The sequence below is a fragment of the Semicossyphus pulcher genome, unplaced genomic scaffold (assembly GCF_022749685.1).
Source record: "Semicossyphus pulcher isolate SPU_LCO1_2020_fin unplaced genomic scaffold, fSemPul1.0.p SCAF_26, whole genome shotgun sequence".
In the NCBI taxonomy this organism is placed as follows: Eukaryota; Metazoa; Chordata; class Actinopteri; order Labriformes; family Labridae; genus Semicossyphus; species Semicossyphus pulcher.
This window is the reverse complement of record NW_027211700.1, coordinates 1972441-1985589: the sequence shown is the minus strand read 5'-3', so window position 1 is coordinate 1985589 and position 13149 is coordinate 1972441. Positions and strand designations below refer to the sequence as shown.

The window sequence follows — 13149 nt, the reverse complement described above, 5'->3', positions numbered from 1 at the left end:
GCAGAGATAAAACTTTGAGTCTGTATCTGGGGCACCACAGTCTGACATATCTCCTGCAGATCAGCAGATAAAAGCCTGTCAGCCCTCTGTGGTGTGTTCACGTCTCCCAGTAAAAAACAGGAAAAGCTGCTGTTTGTCTCCTGTTGGCCTGAAGCTTAAATAACAACACAGGCCCGCACTGATCATTTCACAAAGTTGTGAATAATCTTGGCCTTTTTACCCCACGCCGTCAGCAGTCATTAGTTATGATCCACGGGGCCTCCACAGGAGCCTATTGATCACTCATTGACTGATTGATTTAGACAAATACTTTTTTCTCCCAGAGTGCGAGGTCGAGCCGCTCTCTCTGTTAATTGAAGATAACAGAGGGGCAACAATGGCCCCCGTAATAGAATGAGAGTTTTGTGATTATCGCTGCAGAAAGAAAAGAAAATGAAGAAGAAGGGGAGGAGGAGGAGGAGGAGAGGAGGAGGAGGAGGAGAGGGGGGGCTCTCTAATTAGGAAGCGGGGCGGTGTGGAGGCTGTGGCCGGCAGGCAGGCGACAGGCGCCGGGTCCCGGACAAAAGGCTGTCTGCTGCCCTAAACTCCCCCTGCTTAACCCTTTAAACCGAGACACACACATATACACAGTCACACACACGTACACACACACACTTTGCCCGTGCATCATGCTCACACACAAACACGGAAGATACACGCTCTAAACAACACAAACAATTTACTTCCATTCAAACACTTTACCTATAATAAAATAAAATACTTTACTTCTAAAAATAAATAATTTTTTTTGCATTAAAAATCCACAAATGTGCATTTTTTCTGCAGGTAAACATAAATGTAATATGCACGTGCTGCTAACCTCTCCTCTGATGTAGACAGGGGTCTGCAGAGGATGTGTGTGTGTGTGTGTGTGTGTGTGCAGCAGAGAAAGCTCTTCCTATAAATACTTACATTACTCGACTCTTTCTAAAAATAAAAGCCGGGAACACAATAGTGAAGGAAACGCTGATTGACGGTGCCGGAGGAGCTGCTCCAAATACACAATGAACTGCGGCGCGCGCAGGAGACAGAGCTGATGTCACAGAAATGAATCATAAATGATAAACTGAGGCTTCTACTGTAATAAAACGAATGAATACAAATAATTCCAAGAGGAAAACCGGAAGAAGAGAGTCTTAAAATATAAACACAGCTATTTTAAAGCTTCACGCACAATTAAAAGCCACAAATTTGGCGCGCAAATTCCACCATCTAATTTAAATGTAGTTTTGATAACGTGTGAAGACAAACCAGTTAGATTTTCTTATCAAATTCAACAAACCACACGAATAACCTGTCTTTTAATGTTTAGTGTCATCTGCGGCCGACAGAGGGCGCTCCTGCCCCGCGTGTGTGTGATCGTGCGCGTGTGAGTGTGTAAAACCAAAGATTACTTTATTAAAAATGCTCTATAGATTTTGCTGTAATAAGATGATTATTATAACAGTTTGGTGGTTATTTATTAAATATATAAATATAATAATAATGATGAAACGCCTGCAGGATTTCAGCACAACGATTTTTTATTGAAATTGTGAGACAATCAAAAAAAAAAAAACCCGGACAACCAGCATAAACAAGATACTTTCATCATCTTTAAATATATTTATGATAGATATGAATGATGCGCCCGTTGAGGAGGAATTGCTTTGAACGTCTCCTGGCTGGAGTGAAATAACCTGAGGTGTTTTTATGAATCCACGTGGAGCTCTTCCTCCCTCTGTTCCTCTGTGTTTGTCGGTGGATGCAGACTAAAACATGGCACACACGTCTTCTAAAAATCAGCGATGCTTCATACACAGTTTGTCAAACCAACAAGCGCTAAATAGCTTTTCATTTACAGTATATGTTCATGTAAAATGGGGGAGAAGGGGGAGGAAAAGGAGGAGGAGGAGGGAGAAAAAAATCGAAATATATACACGCTAATATACAGCCTTGAATAAATTAATACCAATTGCATATTCTTGGATCTTAGCTTTATTTACAGAATTGTTTTTATCTTTAATTACATAAATAGTTCAGAAACATTTTTCTGGCATGAAATGATAAGAAGCGGATCTTTCTTCCTCTCCACCTGCAGCCTGCGTGAAATCATCAGGCCGGAAACAAACAAACTGAAGTTTTTGGATGCAGCTTGAGACGCGGTGAGGCTCCTGTTCAGGGCAGAGCCAGGCCTGATGCTCAACTGCTTCAAGTTAAAGAAACTCAACACACACTGTCCGCTGTGCGCCGCTCAGTCTGCGCAGCTGCAGGCAGGTTAGACCGATATCTGGGGCCGATACTGGCCCGGTGTGGTCCACCTCTGATATGATAAAGTTTGACTGATATGATCGTTTTACTCTCTAAAACACGTCCTTAAAGGGGTCAGATTTTCTTTTTAATATTTTCTAACATGTGTTTTTTCATATATATTCTTACTAAATTGTTACTTTGTATATTATTTTATTAAGTAATACAGAAATTTGTCCGGGAGTTTTTTTTTTAAGGGTACGGCTCCATTCAGGAAGTGCTAACCCCAAAAAGTGGGACCCCAGGGCAAGTTTTGGTGATGATCGTCAGAATGTCGTCTGACAGACTTTCCGCCTTCTTTCCTCAACAATTCAAAAGGTTAAATTTAGTAATGTGGACTAAAGTTCTGTATTTCTGCAGCTTTGTTCCAAAAAATACCAGTTATCGGCCTTCACCGACCCATATCGGTCTCACCCTCATCCCAGTCTCCATAATGTGCTGTACAGGACATTTGCACTGATAGTCCTCTGGTTCTTCTTCATCCCAAACTCAGTGTTCATCACTTGGGAGAGTCTGCCCTGGGGGACGGCTCCCTCTGGCCCTCCAGGCCGCTCACCAGTCTCTGGATGCTCTGCAGCTCGTTCACCGAGTCCTTCATGGAGGTTTTGGGGGACGCCGTCCTCCCGCTCGACCCTCCAGTCTTATGGTTGCTGCTGTGGTGCTCCGGGGCCGGGCTGGTCTCCCTGCTGCCCGGTTTGGAGGACTCAGAGCTCGGGTTCAGGCCGCCCTGCAGGCTGGTGGTGAGCAGACTGGAGGTCTGAGGCAGCGACACCGGGAGCTGGTAGGGGTTGAAGCGGAGCCGGGGCCGGGACGAAGTCAGGAACGGGTTCCTGGAGAGCGGACTGGCGGTGCTGGTGGCAGGGAGGGCCGAGGCCGCCGCTGCAGCCGCCGCCATGTAGGTGTACGGGTACGGGAAGAGACCGCCGAACGGAGGCATGGGGATGCCCTGGAAGAGGAAGAGGAAAGACTTTGAGTCACATGCACATCACAGTCATTTCCAGTCAAACAATCACACTAGTCATATTTCTTTCAGCTCAGATTCATCGGATGATTTAAAACGGAAAATTCTGATATGAAAAGAACTGTTTTTGTTTTTTAAGTGCAAATTATTTCAAATTCAGCGAACAGATAAAACCGATAAATTACTTTTCATGCTTGTTTCAGTTCAGTGTCAGACGATATCACAGTCCATAGATAACATTTTTTAATTTTAAAAAATCCAACTTTTATGGAGGACCAGGTGTGCCATTTTCAAAATTGGTGCCTTTCATTTTGTTTTTTTAATGGTAGTTTTTTCACACAGTTTTACACAACTCTGCTTCTTGATCGTCTCATTTTCAGCACTCAACAAATTAAAGGAAGACATTTCTACAATGGCACACTTGGCCTCCCGTAGCGTTTGATCTTTTAAGATGAATTATGTTTCTGTTTAGGTTTTGGTAGCTGGATGTGTCGTGTCTTGCATAAATAAGAAAATCTAGTGTAGTTCTGACCGGACTGAGCAAACCCAGTTTTCTGGTCTTCAGAGGGTAAAACCTGACACCTAATCCTGTTTCCTTCTCATCTTTCTGTTCCTGCTGACGTCAGCTCGGTGCTACAGGTGTTCAGGCAAACTTAAACACTGTCTGATTGGCTGATCTTCCTTACCTGAGAGGCGAGCATGTGCTGGGACAGATGGAAGGGGAAGGGGTTGGGGGTTCCTCCGGTGGCCTGGGTGGTGAGGCTGCCATTTTCCAAAGCACTTGCTCCAGATACAGAGGCCAAAAGGTGCCCCATGCCCATGGCAGAAAAGGCTCCGGGGGCCATGGCGAACTGGCCCGGGTGAAACAACAGCGGCGATCCGGCGTTCAGAGGGTTAAAGAACTGCTGGCTGTGCAGGCCAGACAGAGCCAGGCTTTGTAAGTGTCCCGGGCTGAAGTGCGAGGGGCTCTCGGTCTGGACCATGAGAGGGGAGAAGGCGTCCTTACTGCCACTGATCCCTCCGGACTCCGAGTCCTTGGTCGACACGTCCGAGGTGTCCTTCCTGCTCCGGCTCTCCGCTTTGTCCTTCTCCAGGTTCCTTATGCTGAATACTGAGTCGTCCTTCTTTTCTGTGCTGGGCCGCTCCCTCACGCGCTCGTCACACCTGGAGCTGAAGGGGGACACGGGTTCAGGTCCCGGGCTGTTGGAGGCGTTGCAGAGCTCGTCGTGATGCTCCAGCTCCTGCTCGCTGTCAGTGCATGTTTTGTCATCTAAAAAAACACAAATCACAGAAGAAAAGGGCGTCAGAGGTGTGTGCACACCAAGAAACAACACACACACATGAATGTCAACGTACGCCTGGTGGGAGCCTTTAACTCTTAAATCCAGCATGTGTCCCACCGTATGTTCACTCGTTAGGACATTAACATGTGGCCTGCATTTTAAACTGACAGGTTTTTATCTGTTCACATACAATGGCCTTTGTATTATTGGTCAAAGTGTTTAAGCTTCTGTTTTCAAACATTCCAGACATTAATTATAAGCCCTTTAAAATCTGCTGCTGGCTCAGCTGTTAAATGAATGACATGTAAGTAAGTAAAACAACAGGATCAGAGCTGAAAACAACAACAAAGATTATCACCAGATTTACCACAGAAATAATTGGAGCAAAAAATGTCTTTAACCCCAATGTGAGTTTTACACACAGGTAAATTCTCAGTGATGAATTATTAGAATTAACTGACTGATTTTACAGTTTACACACACACAGGTGTTACATGTGTAAAAGGCTGTCTGCTCCTGCACCACAAATCACATGTCACAGATAATAATATTAGTTACTACAGCAACAAAAAATGTGCACGACAATCAGTGATTTTCCTTATTATTATTTCCCACCAAATTACATTCATATTTTATCCAATTCAACCCAGTTTAGATTATTAATAATTCATAATTATAATTCTTATGTTTTAAATTATTACAGTAACATTTCATGGCTGCACACACAATCGTCATGCTCAACTATATGACCATATATGGGCATAAGAATAAAAATAAACAATACTGCTTCTCACCTCGACTGGGCCTGCTGAACCTCAGCGGGCTGGAACCGGCTCCCAGCGGGGAGTGGACGGTGTCTCTGCCGGCCGGAGCTTCACTGGAGGAGGCGTCTGAGTCTGCGCCCTCCCGGTCCCCCTTACACTGGTCCTCATACATCCGCAGCGACGGCATGGTCAGCTGTTTCCTGTCAGCGACACTGCTATTATTTATTATTTATAATAATAACAACAATATTGATAATAATAATAATAGTGGTTTGACTGTGACACCGTGACCTTGCAGGACAAAAAAGATAGTGGAGGCACACACACACACACACACACACACACACACACACACACTGTAATTTAATAATGAATCATTTCTGCAGGTGTTTGATACCTTTTCTCTCTCCTTCCGTTCCCCGTGTCTCTGAATCCTTTGGCGAAAGGATTGTTGTCAATCTTCAGCTGCGTAATCTGTCAAAAACACAAATTAAGTATAAATATTACCAAAATAAAAGCACATAATCCACACTGTTGTTTGGGACTCTTTGTCTGTCTGTACACCTGGCCCATATTTGGATTAACACGCACAGAAACCAGCGTGTTGGACAGGAGCCACTGCAGGCCTCACATTTGCATTATTAATAAAAGCGTAATGACGGGGCGTTATTCTCATTGGCCCCTGGAGGGAAATTCTGCCACGAAATATTCCTCTATGGGGGCCACACAAGCCTCAGTCCCCCCAGAAAAAAAAAAAAAAGCAGAGGGAGCAATACTTGAACAGATGACTATCATATCAATAATTAATAATGCGGTTTGGATCGCTGCTGCTTCCCGGTATGTCTATACACGAAGGCGTCAGAGGCCCGTGTGGCTCCTGCACGAGCTTCTTCCCGGCTCCTGGAGGCCCCCGAGTGGCCCCGGAACAGGTCGCTTCAGGCCGTTTTGCCATTTGAGCGGAGAGAGTGTCTCGCAGCATCTGTCCAGTGTGGCTGCAGGGTCAGCAGCCTTTTAAATGCCCTCTAATCGATGGTGACTCTTTGCAATAAACTTTTACAACAAGTGACCCCCCCCCACCCCCCACCTTCCTCACCCCTCACTATCACCCAGACCCCGCCGGACACAAGCTCCAATTAGCTTCATGGAGGAGGATAAAGAGGTAGCGTAGGGGGCTTATAATAATGCCATCAAATATACACAAAACCTCTACTCCAAATTGCCGGATTATTTTTAGACACATTCAAAACCTCAATTCAGAAAAGCACGATTTTTTTTGTGCGTACATACAAAACCTCAACTGAGATATTCTAGATTTGGTAACCGTATACAAACATACACATACACATTTACAAAACCTCCATTGAGATATGCTTACTTTTTATACACATATACATAAACGGGTGAATTTTTAAACACATAACTTACACAAAACGTGAAACCAGAAATGTTAGATTTTTTATAAACATATACAAAACCTCAATTCAGATACGCCTGGCTTTTATGTACACGCATGCAAAACCTCCATTCAGAAAAGCTCAATTTTTAAAATCCCCATACAAAACCTCAATTAAATAATGTAGGTTTTCAGATATGATCACTTATTATAATTTTGTACGCTTGTACAAAAGCTCAAGATATGATTGATGTTCTAATCATACACAAAGAACATCGGATATGCTGAATTTTTAAACACACGTACAAAACCTCATTTCAGAAACGCCTGATTTTTAAAATAATCTCTAACATCCAAAATACAGAAGCCTGCATGTGTCACATTTAAGAACACAATAAATCAATAAAACAGAGGACATGTCGGCCATATTAAATGCCGCGTTACAGCAAAAAACAACACACTCTCCACATTTATACGCCTAATTTATTCACTTCTGGTCAAGGTTATTGCGCATTTACAGCGCGTGGATTGCAGATAACGCACACACACACCACACAACGCTTTGGCTGCAAATTTGAATTCATAGTCAGAAATATCAGCTACGCCCACAAGTCCAGGCAAAACAGCAATTACAAAAATCAAGTGGGACATGGGAGTCCTCTGCAGGGAAATTAGGCGACCTACAAAATCAGATTAAGTCTTCGGGGGTTGGCGGCGGGGGGGTGGAGGGGGAGGGAGGGGGGGGGACGCATGTAGGACATTTATTATGCAAAGTATAGCAGCCATATTAGAGGCAGTTGGTCGAGTGTGTGAGCAGTGACTCACCTTGTCGTTCTGATACGCTGTCACAGCCACGAACTCGGTCTCCGGGAACACGTAGGTCCTGAAGGTGCTGTAGGGGAGCTTGAGGATGTCGTTGGCCCGGACTATGTGGAACCTGGGCTGGTACTTGTGCATGGAGTTCAGGATTGTCTGGACCAACACACGCAAACACACACAGATTTGGAGTAAATATCACGACATTTTATGTCCCTCTTTGATGTTTCTACACATTGAAACAAGACAGTATATATGCACGCGGATCATCTTTGTTATTGATGCTGTTATAATTACTGTGCGAGCAGACTTGTCTGTAATTAGCGCGAGGCGAAGGGAAAAACCTGACCAGGCCACACATGTTGTCATGATGCTTCACAACCACAGCAGAAAATGTGATTGGATGCAGTTTCTATCTTTCATTCATGTCTAATTTACCCACCAAGTATGGACACATTACAGGCTGCTGCAGCCGGAGGGCCTGCTGTTTGACATGCACAGCACCAAACACTGCACGCATTTTAACACATAATATAATCCTAAAAATATCAACATGACACCTCGAGATCAAACCTGATTCATGTGCAGATAAAAGGGTAATTTCGCATAAAAATAAGAGATTAAATCACATCTTAAATTTAGCTACAAGCAGCACTCGCGTGTACATAAAACAAACCTGCCTGTAACCGATTGCAAATTTAGACTGACATGTAAATGTTGAATTTGTTTCCAGTCGGAAGCACACTTTGCCTGCCAGTCAGACGGACTTTCTCAGACATTTAACATTTGCCCCCATTATTTATCAGTCAGTCTTCCTGCATATTTTACTCGCCAAATATTATGAAATATATGGTAAAAAAAAGGGGCAAATATTGTGCGTAAGACGTGCAGACATGCATCACCCAGAACATTTTACTCACTTAATATAATGCAAAATAACATCACAACATAACACGACTATACTACACACTATAATGTAATATATCATATATAATTTACTATGTAGTCACAGGTTGGAGGGGCATTAAACACGTCTCCCAGCTCCGCCATTTAAGCTCATTTACGCCATTTCTCTGTTGCCCGATTTGATGATACACCTCTTAATCCTCTTTATAAACACTCAGCTCAGATATGATGTTATTCTTTTATTCCTAATAAAACCACGCACAGAAATAAAGAATAACAAGTCTATCCGTGGTCCGTAGAGGCCCTGAGCTGCTGCTGCTGCTGCTGCAGCAGGGTTTGGGGTTAGTCTGTGGATGCGGGAGGAGAAAATGCAGGCTGATAATAATTTGGAGAGCTGTAAGGAAACATAAGCTCTGAGTATGTCAGCGGCGGTGGGAAGTCAAGTGGCGACAAAGTGTCAACAGCTTCGGACGTAATAACACCCAGCAGCAAAAATCTGCTCGTCTTTAAACACAAATATTAAATACATTTTACATTATTTTATAACGCCCTCATATTTAATTTATCCATCTTAAAAAAGATCTAGTTTTGCACTTTTATTTGTCTCACTTCACATTCCCCCTGCAGATGTTTAGTCTGAACTTAGTGCTCTGTTTTTATTTATTCCCCTTTTTTCCTGTCTGTTTCTTGTTGTTAATGTGCTGCTACAACGACCCACTTTGCCCCATATGCTTCATAAAAAATTCATGTCATCTTAAAAACACCTAAAAACCTCCTGCCCCGTCTTGTCCCAGCAGCAAACACCTCGTGCACAGAGTAAATATGAAAAATGTGTCTGCTCAGGCTGAGAGAAGAGCGAGAGAGAAAAACACTGTGTGTACTCACAAATCCGTGTTTGTCTGAGATGTTGTTGGTCAGCTTGAGTTTATGGAAAGCAACAGGCTTGGCCATCCACTGCTCGCCGGTGGCCGGGCTGTCCGGGTGGATATACATCCTCTTGGGCATCTCCGGGTCGGCCTTGCCCGCGACCATCCAGCGGGAGTTGTGGAACTTGTAGCGGCAGTCGTCCGCTGCCACGATGTCCATCAGCAGGATGTATTTGGCTTTTTTATCGAGCCCGTTTATCCGCACTTTGAACGGAGGGAACATCCTCCTGCAAACAGAGACAAACACACACAGGGAGTCAGCAACAACAGCAAGACGATCACGCAAAGCTTGAATAAACGCGACAAAAAGAGGCCGTGAAGGCAACGCGGAGAAAACAAGACGGAATATTGTAATAGTCAGATATTACACGCAATTAAGCGGAAGCAACACAACAAAACCCTAGTGTGTGAGTGTGTGTGTGTGTGGTGTCTGTCCGCCTGCGTGTGTGTATGTATGTGTGTGTTGTCCAAACGCTGCACTACAAAGCTGAGCAGTATATTTATGACCGCAGCTCTTCACGTCCCTGCTTTTTGAAGTGACAGCCTGTTTATAAAAGCCAGAAGCTCCGCGGCTCCTCAGAATGCAGCGAACAGATAAAAAGCTGATAAAAGCGCAGCGCACATTTTGCCCCCGAAATATTCCAAATATTTACTTTGGTCAGTCAGGAAATGTGTCGTAAATATTTCAAAATAAAGTGACGCTTCATTTATTTATTTATTTATTACTTATTTTGAAAAAATAAGCTGGTTGAAGTGTTGACACAGTCATGGGACTGAAACTACATTTAAAAATCAATACATTTAGTGTTTAATGTGAGGTAAACATGACATGTTTTTGCTGTAATATCTGATTATCTGTTATATTTTAATAATTGTGGAACAGGCTAATAATCGGAGGGAAATAAACACCGAGTGGCACAGGCCTGACGCGCAGGCTGCCGTTTCAAAACGTGAATAAATCGCTTTTTAGCGGCACTAAACTTGTCAGCTGCGGCTCATTCTCTGCACATATACACACAAAGTGTCGGGGCTTTTGTTGAAAATAAAAAGTATAATAGTTGTGAGTAATTCCTACCTTCCGGACTTGGTAATAACCATCTCCGTCCCGAGTTTATGAAACTGGTCCCAAAGATCCTTCGCTTCCAGTGTAACTTTGGGGTCGTCGTCTACTTCCTCCTCGGGCTCCAGGCTCTTCATGCTGCGGAGATGAGCCGCCTGATGGTGGCTGAGGGCCGGGTGGAGCCCAGCCTCCGCCGCCCCGGCCAGGCCGTGGTCCGGGATGGGCTTGGTGAGCGCCCCGGGAGGCAGACTGAGCGCCGGGAAGAAGGAAGGCTGCGCGGCCGCTAGAAAGGCGGACATGGGGAAGTCGGTCGGCCGGTGTGCGTGGAAAGGGTGATAAGCCATTGCAGTCCCTGTAAAAACTGGATCTCTCATCGGTGCATCCACAAAAACCGAAGTGAAATAATGGAGATTTTAGTGGTATTTCCCCCAAAACCCGGAGCCGGTGTAAGTCCGCGCTACGAGAGCAGTTTAGTTTGTGTGAAGCGCTTCAGAGTCCGGCGCCTTGTCAAACACGCAGCGCGTTATCAGGGTGAAGAAAAGAGCCCAGAGTTGCGCTGATGTGCGTTTCCTTTGGTTCCTCCGCCGATCCTTCAGCTGGAGCGGCGCGGTGAAGGCAGAGCCCGGCTGCGCTGTGTGCCTCTCACAGGAAGAAACAGTTTGTGTGCTTCAGTCATCCCACACTGACTGGAGAGATGTGGCCCCGCTCACTGCAGATCTGTGACTATCTCACATGTCCTTCCTGCCTCCATCCCCAACACTAATGAACCAAGCCCCTTTGATTGCTGATTTTACGCTTTCTGGACCAATTGTGGGCCCCTATAGGCGTGGTTCTGACAGCTCCGGCCAGACTCTACGCGAGGAGGGAGGGGGGACAAGAAGGTGTCGGAAGCATTAGCAGTAAGAAAACATGTCAACAGAATAAAATATTAACCAATGACAGGAAAGATCGGGAAATCCCACCCCCATTTCCAAGCCAAACACCGGGTCAGCCCTCAGTTGTTGGCCGGTGGAGGCATCACCTCTCTCGGCTTGCGTTTTTAACAATGTCGCCTCCGGAGAACCTGTCCACAGACTCCCTGTCTCATACTCACCTTAATACAGAGGAGCAGCTCAGTTCTGCACGTTCACCACTGTCTCTCAGAAGTACTCACTACAGTAAATCCGCGCCTCGCAGCTCCGGCTCTGCATTCCGGAGAGATTTATGTCACAGAGCTGCTCTCTCGGTCGTTTCTATAATAACAGACTTGTAATTATTCCATGTTATCGGCTGTTTTGGCGCTTAGGCTGGATTTGCCTCACACTAGCCCCGGCTCTGTTAGCTGTACTGCAGCCTCACACAGCCGAGAGAGAGAGACATTTATCTGCGCGTTGCCCTGCTCGAGCTGACGGGAAGGCAGCAGCCGCAGCGTCATAAAGAGACGAGGCTGGAAAAGACAAACCCAGATGCTGCTGCGTGGAGACAAAAAGAGGAAACCAGATGAATGATGATGAGGGAATTTTGAGAGAAAATCAGGGTGAGTGCGCACTTTGATACAAACTCTTTGAAAGCGAATAAAAGTTAATTTTTTTGGGAAAGTTTCTGTCAAAGTTTTATTTTGAAAGGAGGCTGAATGTGATGATTGTGAGCGCAGTCTTTTGATTCCTGCACTTTGTGGTGATTTCTGCAGAGTCTCGTTTTACTGCCACATCAAACATGCAGCGATGAGATGATTTAGTGCTCGGTCTCCGGCTGAGGGCAGGCCGGGCTGCAGCGTGTAATCTCCGACAGGTTGTATTTTGTCAAACCGAAGGACAGTGCGGGGCTCCGGGAGTCACGGGCCCCCCCACCTCCTCCACCAGCAGCCTCCCTGCCCTCCGCTCTGCTTCTCCTCTCCTTTGGAAACTGCAGCTCCTGATTAACTCGGACTCAGTTTGTTAAAGAGCCGCGCGGCGCCAGTCGCCACAAGAAGAACAATCTCTTGTCTCTTTATATTTACCCTGAAGTCGTGCATGTGCGAGCCCCTGCGGCCCCTCAGCAGCAGCCTCCTCTGCGGCTCCGCTCCTCCGCCGCGGTCATGACTCGGTGTCAGATTTTTCTTCTCTTTTTTTTTGATAAGCAGCTGCTCTCTCCGGACAGGAAGGACGCTGCTCATGTGGGCCACAGGCGTCACTTCGACAAAAAGTGAAACAAAAAGTGAGAATCCTTCTGAATGAGGCTGTCAGACGCAACTGCGCATTTCCTATTAACCCTAGAACTCAGCGGCGTCTGTGCCTTCCGCTGACAGCCAAACAAAATCCTCAGTGGCCATAAAAAAAACCTCCTCAATAATATCTATAAACCCTTTTTATTAATGCGTTAAATCCACCTAATGCGTCTTGTAATTGGGGGCAAAAAGGCTGCAAAACAACCACATGACTGCTTTTAAGGGTCAAAACAAAATAGTTTTAATTCTGTGAATGACCCAAAACTGCACAAAGTTTCAGCAGCGCGCGCTTGTGTGCCACATTCAGCATGTCAAGTGATTTAAGAGCATGAAATGTTTGCACATCTCCGCTGTGTTACACACTTGTTGCTCGGCGTCCATCACTTTCAAACAGCCATGCGTAAAGAGTCAGCAGGCCGGACAGGAGCAGGCACAGACACAACACGGCGCAGACCACCTGAACGAGGCCAAACAGTGCAGTAAACACAGATTACCACAGCAGACACAGGTCACCGAAACATCACGTG

The 13149-nt window shown here is 45.4% G+C and overlaps 1 protein-coding gene across 4 annotated transcripts; it reads right to left on the bottom strand.

Annotated features, from left to right (window-relative positions):
- Positions 1–1544: 1544 nt before the first annotated feature.
- On the bottom strand, positions 1545–12264 carry tbx2b (T-box transcription factor 2b). Of its 4 annotated transcripts, none has more exons than XM_069676574.1 (7): positions 10453–12264; positions 9337–9604; positions 7555–7707; positions 5734–5810; positions 5367–5548; positions 3976–4559; positions 1545–3274 (listed from the first exon to the last, which is right to left on the bottom strand). In XM_069676574.1, the coding sequence occupies exons 1-7, from the start codon at positions 10809–10811 to the stop codon at positions 2828–2830; spliced, it is 2070 nt and encodes a 689-aa protein (XP_069532675.1). In that variant the 5' UTR covers positions 10812–12264; the 3' UTR covers positions 1545–2827. The 4 variants fall into 4 exon arrangements, with proteins under 4 accessions (XP_069532675.1, XP_069532677.1, XP_069532676.1 ...); XM_069676576.1 differs by having other exon boundaries at positions 5367–5536; XM_069676575.1 differs by having other exon boundaries at positions 7555–7701; positions 10453–12263.
- Between the last annotated feature and the right edge of the window lie 885 nt (positions 12265–13149).